The sequence below is a fragment of the Papaver somniferum genome, chromosome 2, assembly GCF_003573695.1.
Source record: "Papaver somniferum cultivar HN1 chromosome 2, ASM357369v1, whole genome shotgun sequence".
NCBI lineage: Eukaryota > Viridiplantae > Streptophyta > Magnoliopsida > Ranunculales > Papaveraceae > Papaver > Papaver somniferum.
Window position 1 is genome coordinate 113,368,567 of NC_039359.1, and position 22,269 is coordinate 113,390,835.

The window sequence follows — 22,269 nt, forward strand, 5'->3', positions numbered from 1 at the left end:
AACTAAATATAGACTTTTATAGTTAAGTTTAAGGATAAAGATCAAATATATAATTATATATAAACTAATCTGTTTACCTTTGGTAGTTATCTTTTTAAACCAAAATCAACCGTTAATAAATAGGTGGATTCGATTTTTCCATAATCGGTTTGGTTCCGTTTGGTTCGGTTTCACCGGATAACCGTTACCATATACAACCCCAATTGGGACAATCTACACTCTCTCGTACACTTCGTCTTAGAACTAGGTCAAGGAAAAAACCCATTTCCACGGTTCTTCTTTTGAACATCGCCATTCTTTGAAGATATTTTTAAGGGCCTTAATAAGAAGTCCTTTCGAGTTTCGACTGCTAAGGTGGTTTCAGATTCGTGAGGAATGTCCGGTTTTGATAATTCCCGTGATGGTAATGGCGAAACTTACAAAGTAGAGCAAGATCATGGAGGAGGAGGCTCTTCTCCTCACGATTTGGTTGAAGATCGAGATTCTCGTCACAAGGTTTGTTTTCCTGCCCATCAAATTATTCTTGTATCGTCTGCAAATTTTATTTTCACGTGCTAGTCTCTCTCTGGAGGTTACTATTTTTCATTTTTTGGTTGTTGTGTGGGTAATTAATTAATAAACAAAACGAAGATCAGTAGCCGCAGACCTAGAGAGAATGATGATGACAAAATTGCATGTGTAATTTGCTTCATGGTGTTGTATTTGTTCTCTGAATACTTACCAACTTACGGAGTAGGTTACTGAAATTTGTTTGTTCTTTTAAAGTATTTGTTTGTGTAAAAAGCCAACTAGCTCAGTTGGAAGCCTTTGTTGCTGTTGATAGCTTAGGCATGGGTCTAGATACATTTCGCGTTGGAGTTGGTAGATGTTTTCTGAAATTTATTAACCTTGCGAAACAAAAGTAGTGATTGGGTTGTTGTTGTTCCCTTAGTCTTACTCAATTTCCATATTTGGGGTAGTCTTACTCAATTTCCATATTTGGGGTACTCTTAACGTTTTTGGTATCTTGCATAGCACGGCTAACTCATGTTCTTATTATCTCAGCATAGTTCCCGTGGATCAGATCGTGATGGGTCAAGAAATAGAGGAAGGGGCCAACATAGGGAAAACGACTATGGTGGTTATAATAGGGATTACAAGAGCAGGAGTATGAGGGATGATAGAAGAGGGAGGAAGGAAAGAGGAGGAAGAAATGAAAATAATGGTTTCGATCGCCTTAGGAACTGTGATTATGACAGGTGACAGTCATATGATATGGAGAATTTCCTGATGATGCTACTTTTGTTGCACCCACCCTGATGTTTAGTTTTACTGTATAATATTCTAGGGAAAAGCAGGATTTAGTAAAACATATTTATTTCCTTTTTATTGTTTCACCTTCTTGAGCTTGATACGTAAATTTCATTGATGACCGACTACTCTTGTTTGAAAGAAAGAATGGATGCAATTCTTTATGTTCAGTAACTCGGTCATTCTTCTTATCCATGATTCTGACACTTTTCTACCTTCCTGTACAGGCGTGGCTCTGATAAAGACGGGGATAGGAAGTCTAGACGTAGATCACGCTCTCGCTCAAAGGATACATCTAGGGATAGATCTAGATCACCTTCCGGTTCTCGTTCGAGAAGGTTCGTCACTTCATATACACTTAGTTTGGTATTCGTAGTTTTGTTTTTCATGCACAAGTACACTATGACTGAAGCCATCAAATTGAACTAGGTGTCTGTTTGGACAGTGTCTTGCTAAATCTGTTTTTATGATATCTCTCTCTAAGTAATCTACGGCCTGCAAATTATTTTCTTAACTTCTGTCACAAACTGATACTCCCTCCAAACCCAAAAAGTTGATCTTTTCCCTTTTTGTTTTTGAGTCCCAAAACGAGTGATGCTTTTCTCTTTATATGATACATTTCCAAAATATTTTTTTTTAATAGTTAGTGTTTCTAAATCTTACTCTTAAGAAATTTAGTATATTTCTTATACTCGTTATGTTTCTTATTCTTAAAAGCTTTACGACAATTTTTTAGCTTGAGAAATATGTCACTTCTAAGTTTTTGTTACATCACATAAGTGTATAAGTGGAGAAACAACAAAAATACTATCCTTTCTCCATATTTCCTTAATTGTGCATATAATAAAAGACTGGTTGCTGATGGATGTTTTTCTACAGCAAAAGGACAAGCGGTTTTGATATGGCACCGCCAAGTACCGTTGTTCCTGGTATGCATTGTTGTGTTAGTCTAATATTACTCAGCTCCATGTCTTACTTATAGCATAACTGTTTTTTTTTCCACCATAGGATAGTTTATTTCCGATTGGTGTCTTTCCACTTTAGCACTTTCCAATATTCTTTGTCATTTATAGTTTATCGTTTCTTTATGGAGTACTCTTATATTCTAATTAGTAGCTTCGTGCTGGAACTGAGAATCATTGTTCTGTTGTTGGTTGTTGTGTGTGTTCTATGTTTCTTTTGTGTATTATGATCTGGGTAAGATGGCAGTATTGGGCTACATGTCCCACTGTGCTACCCATGAGCGGGGAATGTGTAGATTTTACGTTCGACGGAGAACCAAATTCATCGAGTTGCTGGATCTTGCCCACCTTACAACTATTGCCATTTTGGTAGACGTACAATATTTCCCACAGCATCCGCATTTATATTTTATATATTTGAATGACATCATGTAAGATCTACTAGAATCATCTCAAACTTAAAATCTGATTTGATATCACTGGCTCTATTAATTTCTTAACTTCCAAGATGCTCTCAATTGTTTATCTGCATCAAGTTTTCACTTTGCTCATTTGTTACTTATGCAGGTCAATTGCCTGGGGGTCCTCCAATAAATCCAGAAATGTTTTCAAGCATGTTTCCTTTTGGCAGCACACCGGTGTGTCTGCTTTGAAAATACTGTTATGCGTTTAAGTTCTTTCTCATTTATATTTTCTGAGAATTAGTTAATCTCATTTATGCAACTTAGTTTGGAGCTCTTCAACTAATGCCTGCGCAATCCATGACTCAGCAGGTTACTTTCTACGGTTGTCTATTTCAGCTACTTGCTTAATTATTTACTCAAATGCCTCATTTATGATTATGCTATATGCTACCTTCCTGTTTCTGTTTTAGGCTACAAGGCATGCTCGCCGTGTATATGTTGGTGGCCTTCCTCCCCTGGCAAATGAGCAGGTTGTACTCTTGTCTCCATGTTTTTCCTTGTTGAACTTGGGATCTGAGTCGTCCTTGTTTCCTTTCTTTTGCTGTCTTCATGTTTCTCTTTTAAATATATGGTCCACTCCTGTTCTGTTTGCCTTCTACTTGTTTGGACCTTTCACATATGAATTCTTTTTGTTTTCTTTGAAGTAGACGATTGCAACATATTTTGGTGGTGTTATGGCGGCTATTGGAGGAAATACTGCTGGGCCAGGTTGATTTTTTCATTTATTCTTCAGCTACAACTTTCCGTACATTGAAATATGAATTCAACTGAAGTCTCTATTTACGGTTTTTGTATGTGTAGGTGATGCTGTAGTCAATGTGTACATTAATCAAGAAAAGAAGTTCGCTTTTGTTGAGATGAGAACTGTTGAAGAAGCAAGTAATGCTATGGCGTTGGACGGGATAATATTTGATGTATGCCACTTTCAGATGGCTTTTTTGTCACACTGTTACATTATTTTTGATGTTTGAATCAAATGTAGTCGCCCAATTATCCTAAGTATTTTACTCTTCTCAACAGGGTGTCTCTTGTAGGGTTAGGAGACCTACCGACTATAACCCTTCACTGGCTGCAGCACTTGGGCCTAGTCAACCAAGTCCCCTTCTCAACTTGGCTGCTGTAGGTCTCACACTGGGGTGAGTTGGTTCCTCGTCTTCTCATTTTGTAGTTTCTATATCTTTCTTTTCTTATTTATAAGTACTAGGAATATAGGATACAAGTAGTTAGCAGTTATATGGGTTAAATTCAAGAACTAAAATTATGAGTTTGATTTTGCATTTTTCTAGTCAACTAAAAATTTAATTATAGGACCTGGTCCTTGTTTGAGAAACTTTTCATTAGTCTACCCCCCTCCTTGTCGTCTATTTGTCGATGGTTCGAAATATCTGTATATAAGAATTTACTCATTTAGGTTATTTAAACAAGATTTATCTTGGTGTTCTGCGTATTTTCACTGCTTTAGTGAGTTCTAGGGTTCAGAAATCAATTCTGATTATTAGGAGTTTCTTCCAATTAAGATGTTTTTATGTTCTGTAAGGAGAATGTAACCTAAACAAAAAATCCCCTCTTCATGAATAATCACATAAACTTGCTCATGTTATGAGAGTTTATCTCTGTGTTCTCAAGTATAAACATAATTTTACTTTTTAAGCTTTTAACTTGTGAAAAAGAATACTCTCGGATTGTGAGAAAAGATGAGGTTATTATTCACGAAAACATGATTTTTCCTATAGATCATATTCTCCTTACTGAATCAGTTTTCCCGAAATAACTAAATTCCTGATTGGAAAACTATTAAAAACTTTAGTACTGCCTTAAACAGTGAAATCTTCAAAGCATAACTAGAAACTCTGGGATACTGACGAGTTCACGTTAAGATTATGCGTATAGAGATCTTTTTAAAACTATTATATAATATAGAGAGATTTTCTTGTAAACCCGTTGAAATTCTAAGTTTCTCCATGCATCATTTTGAATGCTTATTTTCTCTCTTTTAATAATCTAATTTGGTTATGATTGGCAGCGCGACCAGTGGTGCAGAGGGACCAGACCGTGTCTTTGTAGGTGGATTGCCATACTATTTCACAGATGCGCAAATAAGGGAACTGCTTGAATCTTTTGGGTGTGAACTAACTTACTGGTTTTTAGATTTGTTTATTTATTTTACTAGATTTCCCCTGCTGAATCACTGACTTTCTGCTGTCTACTTCTGTTTACTTAGAGAATTCTTGCAAGTCAAGAGAATGTTGAGATGCTTGTTCATTTAGTTTTTGTGAAAATCTTTTCTTTAAATTCACTTCTTACACAGGTTATACTTTTACCTATTGGCAGATCTTTGCGTGGATTTGACCTTGTTAAGGATAGGGACACTGGAAACTCCAAAGGTTATGGTTTTTGTGTCTATCAAGTGAGTTATCCACCTCAAAAACTTCATTACGCCTACTACACGAATTTACTACTCTTTTTAGTGATGAACATGAAAAACAATTTGATGTCTTGCATTCTTTTTTTCCTTCCACTGGTGTTAATATATGCTTCGTAAGTGTCCATTACCATAACATAATATCTGACTTTAGAACATATTCAGGATCCTGCGGTAACAGATATTGCTTGTGCTGCTCTTAATGGTCTGAAAATGGGTGATAAGACTTTAACTGTTCGCCGTGCCACTGCCAGGTTCACTATTTCCCACCTGTTTTAATTCTAGTTATAAGTTTTACATTTTTATCCCTTTTAGTTTCGTCGCAAAGTCCCTTGTGGAGTTTTTTGTTTTTCTGAAGTGAAAAACTCTGCTGTGAAAAAGTACTGTGTTGATACACAGTATGATTTTCATTGCCGAAGTACTGTTGTGAAAAAGTACTGCTATGTAAAAGTACTGTGTTGATACACTGTTCGCCGTGCCACTGCCTGTTTTAATTCTAGTTATAAGTTTTACATTTTTATCCGTTTTAGTTTCATTGCAAAGTCCCTTGTGGAGTTTTTTGTTTTTTTGAAGTGAAAAACTCTGTTGTGAAAAAGTACTGTGTTGATACACAGTATGATTTTCATTGCCAAAGTCCCTTGTGAGTCTTTTTCTCTCTTTTTTTTCTTTTTTTTCGCTTAAGGAAAAACTCCTTCGCTGTTATGTTACACTAGGATTTTAAGTGTTCAAAATATTCTGCTACAAGCTATGCATTTAAGTAGTAATACAAATTTTTACTCATGTTCATCTCTAGACATGTAGATCATCTTTCTTTATTTCTGATGTGAATCATTATGCCTGCAATCAATTTTTTATTAATCTGCACTTAGACATCTATGGAATTTAAGGATTATAATGTGATTTCGATGCGAGAGACGTTTTAGTAATTAAATCTGAACTGTGAAAATACAAATAAAATAAAAACTCCCAACTTTAGTCGTGTCTCTATAACAAAATGAACTCTTTTATACAGTATTGGGCAAGCAAACCAGGATAATATACTCCAGCAGGCACAACAGCATGTAGCTATGCAGGTAAATCATCCATTCTTCTTTTACTCCTTGTTTTGCATCACCTCTTCCATGGTCTATGGTATTAAATTATTTCGAGATGCAGAAAATGGTCTTGCAGGCTGGTGGCTTGAGTTTCCCCGGGATTGGTAATACAGTAACTGGAGAAGCTCTAGAGGTTCCTACTAAGGTTGTTTGCTTGACCGAGGTATTATGCTCAACTGTATATATTTGATCTTTTATTTGGCGTGCTCATTTTGGAGCTCTTTGTAATTGGAACATATTTATTTATTGTCATTGCATCCTGGTTCTTTTCTTCCATGAAGGTGGTGACTGCAGATGAACTGCGGGATGATGGTGAATACGAAGAAATACTAGAGGACATGAAGGATGAAGGCGGCAAATTTGGTACATGCACACAGTTTGTTTTCTGCTCAATGCAAAACTGTTTGTGGATCATGCTTTACTCAAACTTTAAAATTTTGCATAACTGTGTCTGAATTGCTCAGGTTCACTAGTGAGTATTATCATTCCTCGGCCTAATGCTAATGCAGAGCAGACACCTGGAGTTGGAAAGGTATTTTGGTAGTTTTACTTCTAACGTTAACATCTCTTATTTTCTTCTTTAGAAAGGTATTGACGTATTGTATTGTGGCCGCTTTCCTTCTGTTTTTGTAACATTTTCAGTCAGTGAAGCTACTTATAATTTCATTATTTGGTGAGCTCTGAACAGTGGATGCTGATGAGTTTTGTTTCGTTCTATTAATTACTTCAGGTGTTCCTAGAATACGTGGACACCACAAGTTCTGCCAAGGCAAAGCTTGCACTTGATGGTAGGAAGTTTGGGGGAAATGAAGTTAAGGCTGTCTATTACCCTGAAGATAAATTTTCTGTAGGGCATTATGAAGCTTGAACAATGGATCTGTTCTATATTTTTTTCTGTATTTAATTATTTATATTAGTGAAACTTGTAAACCCATACTCCATAAACACCCAGTTAAAAGGTTTATTTCCTGCATTTGGGCTGAATATCTACAATAGTATATCCTTCTTAGTTAACATGCCGTGTTTACCTTAACAGGAAATGTGGCACAATTGAGAGAACATGAAAAGTTGCCATCGGAAAAGGAAAAAAACAGTGTACTTAAAAGCTCTCCTAGTTTGCAACTTCTTAAAACTTCTTGAAAAGGCCTAGATGCGTACTACATGCTACACACCTATTATAAAGTAAAGAACAATTTTTTGGGAACATACATTTTTTCTAATGGTGAAAGTACTCTTTCTATATAGTACAATATGTATTTGTTAATCTTGTGTTGGATATTTAGATATACTTCAAATTTTGTTTTAATGCAAGTTGCTAACGAAGTAAACTTATAAAAACAGTTAAGAAAATATTGTGTAGACATATAGGCTCATCACTTACTATTTAATATTGTCAAAAATAAATTCAAATCCAACAACAACGAAAAACATCACATCAAATTTTAGAATGAAAGGAATAGGTTCATCACTCACTACAAACTGCGTAAAATAATTTGAAACATCATCAAAACCTCCATCAGGATTACACTTTATCCAACCAACTGGGCTAGGCATCCAGTTGTCACGGTAACTGATACTAATGCTATTAGGTATATGGAGATTAGGTTTTCGAGAAAATAACATAGTTCTGGCTCTACTGAGGACCATCGAATGAGACTCTTTCTTGTTGTTAAACACCAAGACATTACTACTGCTCCAGATAGACCAACGAATAACAACAACCAGATTGACTCTCCTCGGGAAGTTTAGAAATAGGATTCACAAACCAGTGCAACAACCAATTAGTAAAAGACATGTTCTGGAAGAAAGAAGTAATAAGACTTAAAGGACCAGGGAACCAGACATGGCTAGCAAATCGGCAAAGGACAAGAGCATGCATAATAGACTCATGAGGGTCAGAACACCAACGACATTCCACATAAACCATATGCATTCTAGTATTATGGACCGTTTTAGAAGGAAGAGCATTTCTAGCAGCTTTCCAGAAAAATAGAAGAATCATATGAGGGATGCGAATTTTATAAATATACTTCCAAAGATTACTACTTGGGGAGGGTCTCAACCCTCTTAATCCCAAGTAGACATAATTTGAGGAAAATCTGCCAGTCTTAGAAAGCTTCCAAGCCCTCCTATAAGGAGTGTGCATTTGGCTTAAGAGAATGGTGATAATCTTCTTAATAGAAGCATTATCAAAATGAGTGTGAAGTCTACTAGCATTCCAAGTTCTATCATCTTGATTGATAAAATAAGCAACTTTCATATTAGGATCAGGAGGAACCAGGGGGTTAGGGGTGGCAGATACCAAATTTGGAAATCAATAAATTGACCATCTCCAACAATCCAGGAGACGAAAGGCTTGATTAATTCTTTTATAGTATGAAGACATCTCAAGGTCCATTAAGTGAACAAATAATATAGAGATAAAGGATCTCCCTGTCTCAAACCTCTTTTAGGATTAATTAGGCCAGTGGGTACTCCATTAAGTGAATCAGAGACACAACAGAAATGCATTGGTTAACCAAATTGACCCAGTGTGTATTGTCTCCATTAAGTGAATCAGAGACAATCTCATTTCCAAAAGGACTTTTTCCAAGAAAGACCACTCTAATTTATCATAAGCCTTAGACATATCGAGTTTGATAGCATCAATACCATCTTTCCTTTCATTGCGGTTAACAGTGTGTATAACCTCATTAGCAAGAAGGGTGTTATCAGATATACTTCTTTTAGAACAAAGACACTTTGATTTTTGTAAATCACAGTATCCATAAAAAGTATAATTCTATTGGTTAGAGTTTTAGAAAGGATTTTATAAATAAAACTACAAAGGCATATAGGTCTATTTTGAGCCGTAAGCTCAGGCAAAGGGAATTTAGGAATAAAAGCAATGTTAGTATGATTGAAAACCTTAGCAATGTGACCAGCTCTGAAACAAGTTTGTGTCATATCAATCACAGCTTCATCCACAATATCCCAATGTTTTTGGTAAAAAAGGCCAGTAAAACCATCAAGACCTGGAGCCTTTTCCCCCATTTGGAATACAATATTTTTTATTTCTTCGGCAGCTAAGGGAGAATTTAGATGATTATTATCATCTTCAGAAAACTTCACAGGCAGATCCTGAAAAATTTCATCCTGATACTGTTGAGGATAAGACGTATAAAGGTTTTTAAAATAACCAACAAAAGAATTTCCAATACTATCTCTATCAGTTAGAGTAGTACCATCATTATTCTTTATCTAACTAATGTCATTTCTTTTTCTCCTATAAAGAGTAACTCTACAGAAATAGGGAGTATTTATATCACCTTCCATGAGCCATACTTCTCTAAATTTATCCTTCCAGTACAACTCTTCAAGATTGTACAAGTAGGGTAATCTAGCTTTCGAAAGATAGAGAAAGACTAGTAGGGTCATAAGTTTGGATATCATATATTAGTTTGAATAATACCAAAAAAGGATTTATCCCAATCCCTAAGACCTTTTTTTTTGCACTCATTAATTTATCCCTAAGCTTAAAAGCAGGTGAACCAACCACACTAAGAGACCAAGAATTAGCAATTATATTTCTACAAGTAGGATCCTCAATCCACATAGCCATGAAATGAAAAGGTTTAGGCATGCATACATCTTCAAAATTAAAATCAATATGCATGGGACAATGGTCAGATGAGTCTCTAGGAAAATTATTAATACACAAATTAGGAAAGAGTTGTTATGCCACCCGATTTATAAGACACCTATCAAATCTCTCAAGAATCTGATATTACCATGTTGCATGCTAGACCAGGTGAATCTAGGGCCATAAGAACCAAGGTCATTAAGATTAAAGGTATTACAGAGATTTCTAAGATTGATAAAGTCAATATCATCTACTTCTAAGCCATCATTCTTATCTTTAGTTCCTAGTAAAGCATTAAAGTGCATTATTTGGAGCAAGGCTAAGATTACATTGGCAATTTGTCTAAGACCACTATTGGGTTCACCGTACATGAAATTAATATGAAAATTTTACCATGTATAATATCAGAAGATGTGACATAGATGCCTCTAAGGTCAGCGGACAGAATGTTTAGTTAAATCCCAATTTTCCAAGCCATGACCAAACCACCACTGTTACCAAAGCTGGGCACATTAAAAGTATTCGGAAAACCATATTTCTCAATTTTCTAGCAGCAATATCCTTCTTCATATGGTTTTCAACAAGAACACAATATCTGGGTTAATATTTTTTAAAAGGATGTTGAGCTCTTTATTAACAATTTTTTTCCTAAACCACGCACCTTCCAGCATATCATGTTAATTTAATTAACAGGGTAATTGAGAGCAGGGTTAATACCATCAGTGGACACGTTTATAAGAGTGAGGATAAAAGGATTAACCTGATTTGGATAATCATCACTTCCATTACGATTAGCATTGCCAGTATCACCATTCATCTGGGATCCTTAGGAAGCATTCAGATCCAAATTAGCAGCCTCATGAGGGGAAATATTAAGGACACCATTGTTAGCTTAAGAATCATCAACATGCACATTGTAACTACCATAAGGGTCAACAATAGTGTGGGCATTAAAGGTACAATTTGAGAGGTTAATAGAAAGGAGATCCCCCAATCTGGTAATATGAGGACATAGATTGTTGTAATCCGGTTCAGAAATTTTTTCAGCTTCAGGAATAACAATAATGTTAACCAAAGAGGAGGTGCTAGCTCTAGTTCTTATGCGGAGATCAGCTCTAGGATTGGGTTTCCATTTTAAGTTAGATAAAGCATCATGCTCAGCTACAAGAGAGAACACTTCTTCTGTAGTAATAATTGGTTTCTGAATCGGGATGGTCGAGCTCTTGAATTGCCGAGTTGAGTTGGTGGTGCGAATCAGACCCGATTTAGCTGACTCGAGAGTCAGAATGGAATCAGCTTGCATATCTGTCTAATTAGAACTCTCTATTTGGAAATAAGTGGTAAACCATTCTCCATGGCGACCAAAGGACGGGTTTGGACAGGGACAACATCATATATTGAGGTTAAGCTTCCTTTGTCCATCTTCCCCTTGAAGAACCTTCTTCAATAATAGTTGATTTAACTGTAGTTCTATCATTCTGATTGAGAATGTTATCTTGAGTATCTTCTATAATCTCAGTTTGAATCATGGTAGAATCTCTCAAAAGCCGCAGGTTCAGAAACAGTACATTTTATTGTAGGCTGTAGTGGCATCATTTTGGAAAGTTTTGGCAGAGTGTTGGTACAGAAGAATCAATTCGTTTTAATGCATTTTGTTTGGCTATCCAGTAGGTACACACAAGATATTTATGATAAATAAATCGACAAGAGGTACAAAAGATTTTTGGAACCTTGAAATATCTACACTCGATAAGAAAATGTTGAATTCTTCCTCTAGTAACTAAAGGAATACCTGCTGGTAAGGATTTTTGAATTGAGTTACGAATACACACTTTAACATTCTTCTTGAGAGGATTATTACCATAAGGTTCTTTTGCGTCAACAAGCTCACCCATTTTGTAAGTAAGCTTCTATAGATCTTCAAACTCAGTACATTATTTTGGAACATTGCATAGAATGAGCCACATAAGTTCTTCAGCAAACGAAATTTCACAATTTACTGGACAGCCTGAAGGAGGAACAAATCTAAGAACTATGAGGTACCCCAAGCAAACCAAGGACGTTGTTCATTAACCCTATTGAAACCAGTTTCAGCAAGAAACAATATCAGCACTTTTTTTCTCAAACCACTGAAAGTTGTGACAGTAGGAACTTGAGCCAGAGGCTATTGAGAATAGATATGATTTCTAATCGAAGAAGTCGGGACCAAAGTCTCACTGAAAATGTAACCATCTATACACCATTTACAATTATTATCATGTTCATCTAAGACCATTGTTTTATCAATGAAAACTGGTTCAGTGAGAGTTGAGGGGAGGTTTGTGGGTTAAGTAAGTTTTTCTGCCATTTGAGATGTTAGATCTTGTATATCAGAAACTGTAGGATTAATCTCTTGTTGGGTTTTAGATGACTCCATATAAATAAGCAAATTGATATGAAATAAGAAAATATGTGTTGAATGGTTTTAAAATGAGTGGTTGGGGAGTGTTTATAAAATTGCATCTGAATGCAACACTGCCATATGAAAAAAGAGCATATAATGTATGCGCGATAATGCACAACAACATTGAAAGAGATATAAGGTTGAGATACTCTGGAGGATAGAACCTTTAACTTGGAAATATTTGAACGTTGAAACTGGTTTGTACAAAAAAGAGGGATAGAATTTGATGAAAGTTTGGAGGCATCCCTGTCGTGTAGGTGGTCCAAATTCCTGTCAATCTTAGAGTTAACATCTTTTGTAGTCCTCCTCTCCTGATCTTTATGAGAGAAGGCCAGCTTTTGCACGTAAATGATATCAGCTAGTTGATGTAGGGAAGATTTTCTGATAGTACTTCTACACCAACTTATCATGACACATATCAGCTACGTCATCGTCCAGCAGACTATGGTTGTTGAATAACTATGACTATTGTTTTTACTCCAACAAGTAAAATATTAAGCACTGATAAATCCAAACGAAATTAACGTTGCTTCGGAGGGTTTAGAAATGGGTTAAAATAGATGTTTTAATGGGAGGTATAAACAACAATTTGAAAGATAATTAAAAATGTGCATTCGGGCGGGGGAAAAGGGAATGTAGGGTTGATGAATGGTCAAGGGTTTGGTGAAAGGTGGCTTGAGAGTACTATGGCTTTTGTGATACGAATGACAGTTCTGAAATGAATTAAGGCTAATGAAGCGCCTAGACTTAGACTTTGAATTTCTGATTTAAAGAAATAATGAAGCCTATGGAAGGGTTGCGCATGGCTTTGAATATGCGTGAATTGCCAAGAGGCGTTCCATCTAACGCCATAAATAATTATTAATGGTAATTTTGAGAGGATTAAAGAGATAATTCTGAAAAACTGAAAATTAAACCAAAAATAAAAATATTGATAAAACAATCATAGAGAGTTAGGCATGGAAAACCAAGGAGGGAGGAACAATGGAGCTTTGCAAACTTCAGATACCCATGGCTTTGCCAAGAGAGTAGCCATTTTTATAGAAACCAATGAACTGATTTATTTAAAGAATTTTTTGAAAGGAGAGATAAACAGGAGGAATCAAAAGGCGGAATATGAGAGAGTAAGATAAGAAAATGCTCATGAGTATGCTCGATGGGAGGAAACAAGGATAACAAGAGATGAGAGAAAACAACAAGAGATAGATGAGAGAAATAAATCAAGAATATGGGTGAAAAGTGGAAGTGCAGCAGAAAGTGAATCTGAGGAGGAGGAGGAGGAACAGATGGAAGAAGAGGACACTGAGAGTGATAATGAGGAGAAAAGGAGTTAGAGACAAAGAGAGGAGAAGATGCATCGTATGAGAGATATCTGGATGAGAAGGAAAATCCACCCATTATCGCAAGAACCATGAGGGACTGCAAAGTCTGATGGTGATCAAGTTGAGGGTGGTGATGGAAATGCTGAGGGGGACCATGATGAGATGGAAGAGGATGATGAAGATTGTGAAGACACATCTGATGGTTAGGGTACTGCAGCATCCAGTGGTGATGAAGATAGTGAGGAAGTTGAGGAGGAAGGTTTTGTAGCCAGTGTTGAGGAGATGATTCAGAGTGATCATCAAAGAATCAGAAAGATCGAAGGTCTTCTGCTCAGGAAAGAGCTTGAAGATTGTTAACAAATTTTTTCTTAGTAGATTTTTCTGATATTCTTCGTGTTGGTTATGGTGTTTAGAATCTTTTTGCTCTTTTGCGACATGGCAGGTAAAGATTTTGTGTTTGGTTTGGAAAGGTCTTGATGGTTAGTTTTTTTGGTATGTTTAAAGATGTTTTTGTTGGTATTTTGCTCTGATATAATGTAATTATGAAGATGGACAAGGCAAGTGTGGTTATCAGGGGTGTAATGACTTTGAAGGTTTGCAGGAGGTTCAAGCAGGAAGTTAGGATACTTGTAGATGTTCATCTCGATTGGAATGGACTGGATTTCTTCAATGTGTTTTATCTCTTGCTTGTAAACTGTAAAACTTGTATCAATGAAGGGTTCTTAACTATACTTGTGCTCAGACTTTTGTATAACTAATTAGTAGTTTGACGTTGCAAATGATTAGTGATGAGATTATAGGTTCGATTACTTTTGTATAAGCGATTGAATTAATTGAAACTGCTAGTGATGAGATTATAGGTTCGATTAACCGTAGAGGACATTGAAGAAATTGAAAAATGCAGTATGTCCGTCTTCAAAATGATATTGGTTTTTCTGTCCATGTTTTTCAAGTGAATTTTCTCCTCCAACAGATTAACTAATCAGAAGAGCTTTTCTCGAGTTCAGTTTTCCTGCAAGCAATTGACCAACTATAAACTTTGGTATTCCTTGAGATACAGAAGATTTAGTTTTTTACCATCTAAAACAACATATGAAGGCATGAAAAAAAACTGAAACAGTAAATAGAAAGAGCACAAATCAAGATGGTGCTTAGTGTAGTATACATGACCGGATTAAGATAGGAATTCAGATCAACATCTATAGTTAGGAGATCACTCTCCTTTCCACATATCGATAGGAATTCAGATCAACATCTATAGTTAGGAGATCACTCTCCTTTCCACATATCTGCATACTCGTCAGGCTGTAATGGATTATCTTGTTCATGAGCCTTTCTCCTTGTCTTGGCCTCGACCTTGTGCGCGTACTTCCCAGCTTTCTTCCTTTTATCTGCTGCTCTACGCTGAAAGCACAACAAATCAACAGGAAAGAAAAAAAATATTATTTCATGACAATCGAAATATTATTTACATCATAGGATCAGCAACATCAGATTTTGTCAAAAATCCGTCAATGGAATCCGGCAAAAAAGAGAAATTCAGACATTTGATCCAGATTATCAAGAAAGTCTCATGCAACAAACAAACATGTAGGAAGGGATTCTATGGTCAACAGGAAAAAACCATTTGCAGTAGCCTATTACAGAAGAGTAAATGTGTAATGATCTTCTAACCTCATTTGGAGATACATAAAATGGGTTATCATATAATGTCGGGCCACCAAAGCTGCCAGCAAATATCTTGATTGGATTTAAGCAGAACCTTGGACCAACCTGTCCATAATAAAAAGAAGAAATACGTAAAAACAACATTTTGATGTTTCTTAAGGTCTTTCAAGTCCAAGAATGATCGTCACAAACCTCCACTAGGGTCATCTTGTCCAGACCACCACGATCCACTTTATCTGTTTCGTTGTGGGGAACAGAAATCTGCAACAAAGACCAATTTCATACTGAAAAAAAAATTAGGAACTAAGTTTCTGGAATTTTATGAAACCCGCAAAAAACTGAGAATCAGAAGGCAGAAGAGTGATCACAGGAAATAAAAAGTAAATTTGTAAAGAAAACAAAAAATAAAATAACAGTTTATGAATGCTCAGACTATGTTGGTGTGGACCTAAATTAGGATTTTAGTAGTAAAAAATAATAAAATAGAGCAGTGGATGCTCCACAAATGCTGGTTCAAATCCTAGCCACTCCCTCACCTCCATCCAAGTTATAAAGGCGGAGTTTTGGAATATCTTAGATTAATAGAAAATTTGGGTTTCACAAAAATCCAGATTTCTGCCTGTTTTACCCTTTATCTAATTACCAGTATAATCTTCAGATACTAATCTTCTCCTAGGATAAAGGGAATGTCAACATAATCTACTCCGACATTGTTACATTTTAGACAAGATTTATTAAAGAACAACAAAATAAAAGAAAAACAAAATATAATAAGATTATGTGTGATATCCATGCATCATAAATAAGGACACGTGTGAAAAACAATACTGGAACTCGAACTACGCTATCTAGTTGGACAAGCCAAAATGAAAACTCCACTTTTATAAGTTGGACAGTAAAATATGTCTTTGAGGAATACTGAGGGGGGGGATAACAGTAAATACTAATGCAAGTCACTATGACTCACCTCAAACTATGTTACAACTTAAAAAACTAAAATACGTGGATATTTAAGTAGTGAATTTGCAAGATATATGCATATAATATGTATGATTAACCTCAGTGAAGAGAAAAAGTCTGGAGAACAAGGAAGAAAGTCTGGAGCAAGATCAGTGGATCACTATAGTTAAAACTTCTCATAGAATCTAGTAAAATATCTAAATTTTCTAATATTAAGGTATTGAGATTTATCTTGACAGCTGTTGATATCTAATATTTAGTCAAAGTTTTCTAACTGAGTTGTATCTTGAAGTATTCGAGTATTAGTACGTGTATCCGTGTAAATATGTATCGATAAGGCTGATTTTTTTAGGCGTATCGTTGTAACACAGCCTCAAGGTAAAAAGACAAAAGCAGGATCGGCTATTGCATGTGTAAGAGCAAATTCAGTTGTGTCATGTATTATAAACTACAGAAAGATAATCTTTATATCTTACTATGTATCCTGAAGACAAAACAACTCAATCTGAAGCCACTAATGAAACTCATACATCTAATCAAACATTTCTACACTGCGGATATTGCAACATTATATTGTCTGGATTGAATCCCGAAGACAAGAACAAGTATCTGATTTTGAATTTTAACATTAAACAAATAGTAATGTCTGATCCAAGTGAAATAAAATCCAGCATTATGTCTTGACTATACTATGGTTCTCGGCGAGAATGACAAGCACCTGACTTGCAATTCCCATGTCCGTAGACAGATGTACAGTACCATTAGGCAGACACAAATGCTGCTAAAATGAGGTAATACTTAGCAAGCAAGTAAAATCCAAATAAAGCTTGGTGAAATTATGTATCTCAAGCAGGAATGCAGATTGAAATAGGCCGATGACTACAGGTAGCCTAAAAGTTATTCCAGGTTTAGCAAACCAGGAAAGCTAATTTGGTGCATACGCATACACAAGACAGAATTACAATACTACGGCCCGATGTGTGGTTGATCAAACAACTCAACTCACATTATACAAAGTATATAGCTAAGCAATAGAATGGAAGTAGTCAATCTGAAAGGAAGATGGCAAAGTTGACAGTCGGAAACAAAATATACCTGGTAATTTCGGAACCATATGTGATCATCAAGAAGGGAGAAAACAAAAACGTGGTCATGATACGGTTTAGCTTTCCTGTGATCTTTTGGAGTCCCAAAGGTCTGTCAAAACAAATATAATGTTAGTCCACTAGAACGTGGCTAAAGAACAACTAAAAAGAACAACTAATGTAGCTTCAAAGTGAGATCAGATTGTTTCTCTCTGTATGTCGTTGTCTCTTTCTATCATTTCTTATATAGCACATTCCCGTAGCTTAGAGCCTTTACTGATCATTTCTTCCACAAGGACCACATCCACTGATAGTCAAACTATTATTTATCCATTTTCTAAACTACATCACTGCAACTTGACATGCAAGTACCTTAGAGATACCCATTAGTTGTCTTCTTATCACTGACAAAGTCCCAAATTTAGAATTTTAGAGAAATTTGGGGTCTACCTTATACTGACTTACAAAATTAGGTAAGCTCATAAGCCTTTGTTGGAGAAATCAAGATATAAATGTTTCTATGTGTTATTCCTTTTTAGTTTTTACAATGAAAGACGCAACCTGCATTCCAGCTCCTGGAATTTTCTTCACTAGTGCCAAAAGGTTATGCACCAGATTTCATGTTCTTGTATGACTTTGGTTTAATGCTTATGGCGTTAAATACCAATAAAGATTAGACTAGATAATTTCCACAACCACAATTGCACAGTTTTCTACTTAAAATAAGCAAAAGAAATATGAAAGTACCTGTATTAACAATTCTTTCAACATCCTCCAGTGCGCATCTTTCTCAAAATTGGAGGAGAATGTTATAAGTGGCCGTGAACCTTTCAGGTGATTTCCTGTGAGCTTCAATTCTTCCATAGTGTGCACTAAAATGAAAATAAAATAAAATGAGACAATCAATTCACAGCCATATCTTCAAAAAAAGCATCCAAAAAACAGTAATACAGATGATTCTCAAATAGGCAAATGAAAGGAAATATTACCAACATCAACTAAAAACTTCACAGAAGGTCCGTTGGGGCTCTTGGCCACCCAAAGATACAGATCCTTTCCTTTTCTGCACTGAAATTGTTCAAAAGAGAAAGGAAAAGGGAGAAAATTTGAAAAATATCAGCAACAGACAAACTAAAGTAGCATAAAAGCAAAAAATAAATAAAATGCAAGCTACATCAAGGGTAATACATCAACCAGCAACTACCCCTATACCCTCGAGAAAAGGAGGGTTCATTTCAAAAGAGGGTTCGTCTAAAAAGAGGGTCACATCCATAAAACCATATATTTTCCACAACTGTACAAGTTATGCAATCAACAAAAAAAGAGTACTCTAAATATATGGAACAACTCAGCACTTAATAAGCCAAATCACATTTCCTTGTAATTTCTCAAAAATCATAATCTTCCAAGTCTCCAACTAGCACAGGTGAATTACTTATAAGTAATAGTAAGAACCCTAATACGACTCCTATCCAGACATAATTATTGGAGTCACTCATGTAGAAATTCTCAAAAATTACCTCAAAAAACAAACAGGAAGAGCAACTCTTAAGCTCAACAAGCTCATTCAGTGTTGAACCCTTGCTTTCTTTAGCTTCAATTTTGCTATCTTTCTTACAATGAGGCAGCAATGAAACCATATTCAACATCAAATGACGGAACCTATAAAAATCATAGCTTGTAAATAACAATATCAAAAGCTTCAATGAATGTATGATTATTCACAAAAGTAAAATAATTAAAGTACCTGTAACTTATACGACGAGAACAAGTAACAAGAAGTTTCTCCTTATTCCTAAAAAATGGAGAATCGCCATTTTGTTGCTTCTCTTCAACATCAGCATCTTTATCCTTCCATCCTAAAAGTGTTCTTTTAGGTCTTTCTGGTGCAGTTTCTTCTTTCTTTACTGAAACCTCTTTCTCGGGCTGCTTTCTCTTCTTCCCCATAAGTTCTGATGTAGATAGATATACACAACACACACAAAAAAAGAGCAAAAATATAATCGCTTATGTTTGTAGGTCAGATTTCTAGTTTATCGGAATCGCAGTATGTCAAACTTCGGGTTTACGGAAGATAAAATTGAAACTTAGAGCAGAAAAGTCTGCTGGGAGAGAAAGAAGAGAAGTGTACATTAGGGTTTTAGATTGTAGGGTTTTTGTCAAGTGTAGAGATTCCTACAGAAGCGGTAGCAGCTACATGGGCCAAGGCTAACAATTAGGTCCGGGTATATACTTACTTACTAGTTACTACGAGGTCCATGGCCCAGTACTCGGCGAACCCCTTACCTTTCACAGAGATGTTGTTCCCTGAATTCCTGATGGACTATGGCCGTTTAGGCCACGGACGTTTGAGGTAACAACGGGTCTGTGATGCCCTTAGATGTTCTGGGTCGTACGTGCGCTATACTGATTATTCAACGAGTATATAGTCTTGACCGACAGGTCCGGGTAATCTTTAAAAAATTTATCGTGATGGGGATAGATCATTGCAAGTTGTGCGAGGCTCGGACAGGCCGGCGTAAAACCTATGTTCGATTCTTAGGAGATTTTCTCTAATCGACCCGGTACTTGTTACTGGAAAATACTTTGGATTTGGATTTGGATTTGGGGATAGATCATTGCAATGACCTTGGCCGGAATGACCAGACTACCCGACCCTTCAACAATGTTGAGCGTTAAAACCGTTGTGATTTAGCATCTGACGATATGCCCTTTTGGGTGGTCATCTGTATCCATGGATTCTCGTTCATGTGTACGGGCCATTCGCCAGGGTCCACTTTGAAGACGGTCATATCCTTAGCATGCGAACTTGTTACACCATTGGCTAAGCAAGGACTACGCGTATGCTACTTTAACGGTCGTGAATACGTAAACCCAACTAGAATAGTGTTCGCACTCCTTGCTCCGTAACCATTGCGAAACGGAATGTGTCAAACTTCTTTTTGCCTTCGGGTTGGGAAAGACTTGGTCAGACCGGCGTAAAAACTATGTCCTATATTTGGGAGCTAACATTGTCTCCTACCCAAACCCGGTACTTGCTACTGGAAAATGGGTTTTGGTTCTTGGTTGTTCCTTGAATTTCTTTGAGCAAATCCTATAGACAGTGTCACTTCTTCCTAATGAGTAAGAGACTACAAATTTGAATGTGTTATGGGGGCACTTTCATCCCATCTTTTTCATACACTCTTTCATGTGAAGGAGTTGTTGGTAGTGCAGACTACATGGCAAACAGTAAGTCGTATGGAAAAAAGAAGAGTGAAACAGCATATATGCCATTTGAAAATTTTTTGCTTGGAAATGTTATCAGACGGCTGGCGGTATGTCGTCTACCCAATCATTTTTTTTTTTAAATTCAAATGCACTCTCCATTTTCAAACTTCACTCTTTTTTCACGATTTATAAGGGCTGATACCAACATTACTAGGGGCTGATACCATCTCAGGATCTTAGGCGACCCTGGTCGTTGGATCGACTACATGGTATCAGCACTAATCCTGGTATCGGCCCTTATAAATCATGTAAGTATTTTTTTTATTATTAACCTTCAAAATCAATTTGTAGCGTCACATAGTTTTTCGTGTAATGTTCAATTGAACACTTTATTATGGTGGGTTCTCTCCTTCGAAGTGAAAGAGTTAGTCCCATTTGCAGACTATCCATAACTCTTACTCTTATAACAATTTTTATAGTGGATTTTAATCTTCCAAGTTGGTCCCCACCTCATCACCTGGAATGGATTATGAAGAGTAGGTCTAATGGTGTTTGTAAATCAAATGGATTATGAAGAGTAGGTCAAATGGTTTCAAAATCATGATGCTTGTTGGAGAAATAAATTAAGAGACTTGGCGTTATATCTTAAACTACAAGATTATTGGTCAAAAAATATAATTAAACACTCCAAAACTTTCAGGTTAATCGTTAAAAATACTGATGCTTTAGGTTAGATTCCAAGATATCTTCTGTAAAACCTTAGAAGGTGGTTTGGAGAAAGCTTTGATTGAAGCAACTTGGGCTCATTAAAGCATATTATGGTACAATAACCAAATAAGTTGTTAGAATGTCGATTGATTTTAAGATGACGATGGCTACATCACCCCCATATCCTTATATAACCTGCACCTAGCTCATTGTCGAATTATTTTAATAATAAATGAGTTTTATTAAATCAAATAAAATTACAAAGATAGTCCTCTTGCATACACGAATGCAACCAAAGAGGGACATTGTCGGACCATTCCTGGTTATTGGAACTAGATTTTCTATTTATAGCTAGAGTATCAGCCACAATATTATGATCTTTATACGTAAAAATACACATCTAACATTCGGAACTTGACAATGCTTAAAACAATCAATAAAAAAATTTCTAGTAGTCCATTTTGGAGATGATAAACTTCCATTTATAGTTGCAATCACATTTGCGCAATTCCTTTCTAAATATGTAAATGCCTGAATCCATTTATTTTAGTCCATGTAATTGTTTCCGGTAATGTTTTTACCTTAACTTTCTATGGTTTAGAGATTAGGATTTGCAGGATCTAACTCTGTTACAACTTCATGTAGAATAGTGAAGAATTATCCATATACTTGTAACTTTGGTTGAATCATCAAAAGTGGCACAAAAGTTTCAAAGTTGAGCTTAATATAAGGAATTTTGGGACTAACCCATTTCCCCAACTCCCTATTGTTTGGTTGCCAGTGTATTATTAGCTATCAATGCTTTATTCCAATCTTCATGGTTATACTTTATCGTTCTCGCCATATTATTAACATATGAAACTGCACCTTCAAATACATGAGTACACCTTACTTTTTAAAGTTTCCATATAACGAAGCCAAACCACTCAGTTAATTTAACATTACTAGGATTATACACCTGTAATAAATAACAAGTTCTTAAGATCTATACTAAAGATACAATTAAGCAAAACAATGTT

The 22,269-nt window shown here is 35.9% G+C and overlaps 2 protein-coding genes across 6 annotated transcripts; one reads left to right on the forward strand and one right to left on the reverse strand.

Moving 5' to 3' along the window:
* The first annotated feature begins 239 nt into the window (after positions 1 to 239).
* On the forward strand, positions 240 to 7,205 carry LOC113348839 (splicing factor U2af large subunit A-like). 4 transcript variants are annotated; one of them, XM_026592718.1, is made up of 18 exons: positions 240 to 495; positions 1,045 to 1,238; positions 1,518 to 1,628; positions 2,170 to 2,219; positions 2,820 to 2,890; positions 2,981 to 3,025; positions 3,127 to 3,186; positions 3,364 to 3,424; positions 3,518 to 3,630; positions 3,737 to 3,852; positions 4,740 to 4,838; positions 5,048 to 5,123; positions 5,304 to 5,392; positions 6,151 to 6,211; positions 6,294 to 6,395; positions 6,514 to 6,595; positions 6,697 to 6,764; positions 6,963 to 7,205. In XM_026592718.1, exons 1-18 carry the CDS (start codon positions 376 to 378, stop codon positions 7,098 to 7,100), a joined length of 1,656 nt encoding a protein of 551 aa, XP_026448503.1. In that variant the 5' UTR covers positions 240 to 375; the 3' UTR covers positions 7,101 to 7,205. The 4 variants fall into 4 exon arrangements, with proteins under 4 accessions (XP_026448503.1, XP_026448505.1, XP_026448504.1 ...); XM_026592720.1 differs by lacking the exon at positions 240 to 495 and adding an exon at positions 2,493 to 2,627 and having other exon boundaries at positions 1,199 to 1,238; XM_026592719.1 differs by lacking the exons at positions 240 to 495; positions 1,045 to 1,238 and adding an exon at positions 2,493 to 2,683 and having other exon boundaries at positions 1,536 to 1,628.
* A 7,436-nt stretch (positions 7,206 to 14,641) lies between these two features.
* LOC113348840 (ribosome biogenesis protein BRX1 homolog 1-like) lies at positions 14,642 to 19,475 on the reverse strand. Of its 2 annotated transcripts, XM_026592723.1 has the most exons (9): positions 19,080 to 19,475; positions 18,853 to 18,994; positions 18,322 to 18,400; positions 18,080 to 18,204; positions 17,343 to 17,444; positions 15,480 to 15,548; positions 15,294 to 15,392; positions 14,867 to 15,023; positions 14,642 to 14,810 (listed from the first exon to the last, which is right to left on the reverse strand). In XM_026592723.1, exons 1-8 carry the CDS (start codon positions 19,277 to 19,279, stop codon positions 14,889 to 14,891), a joined length of 951 nt encoding a protein of 316 aa, XP_026448508.1. In that variant the 5' UTR covers positions 19,280 to 19,475; the 3' UTR covers positions 14,642 to 14,810; positions 14,867 to 14,888. The 2 variants fall into 2 exon arrangements, with proteins under 2 accessions (XP_026448508.1, XP_026448507.1); XM_026592722.1 differs by having other exon boundaries at positions 14,642 to 15,023; positions 19,080 to 19,471.
* Between the last annotated feature and the right edge of the window lie 2,794 nt (positions 19,476 to 22,269).

Bases quoted from the DNA above. Each gene is read 5' to 3' on its own strand.
- LOC113348840 (XM_026592723.1), bottom strand. From the start codon at position 19,279: ATGGGGAAGAAGAGAAAGCAGCCCGAGAAAGAGGTTTCAGTAAAGAAA. The intron at 18,401-18,852 runs GTAATTTTTGAG...GAACAATTTCAG, and splicing joins CTTCCTGTTTGTTTTTTGAG to TGCAGAAAAGGAAAGGATCT. The intron at 18,205-18,321 runs GTAATATTTCCT...TTTTCATTTTAG, and splicing joins GAAGTTTTTAGTTGATGTTG to TGCACACTATGGAAGAATTG.
- LOC113348839 (XM_026592718.1), top strand. From the start codon at position 376: ATGTCCGGTTTTGATAATTCCCGTGATGGTAATGGCGAAACTTACAAA. The intron at 3,026-3,126 runs GTTACTTTCTAC...TTTCTGTTTTAG, and splicing joins CGCAATCCATGACTCAGCAG to GCTACAAGGCATGCTCGCCG. The intron at 5,124-5,303 runs GTGAGTTATCCA...GAACATATTCAG, and splicing joins ATGGTTTTTGTGTCTATCAA to GATCCTGCGGTAACAGATAT.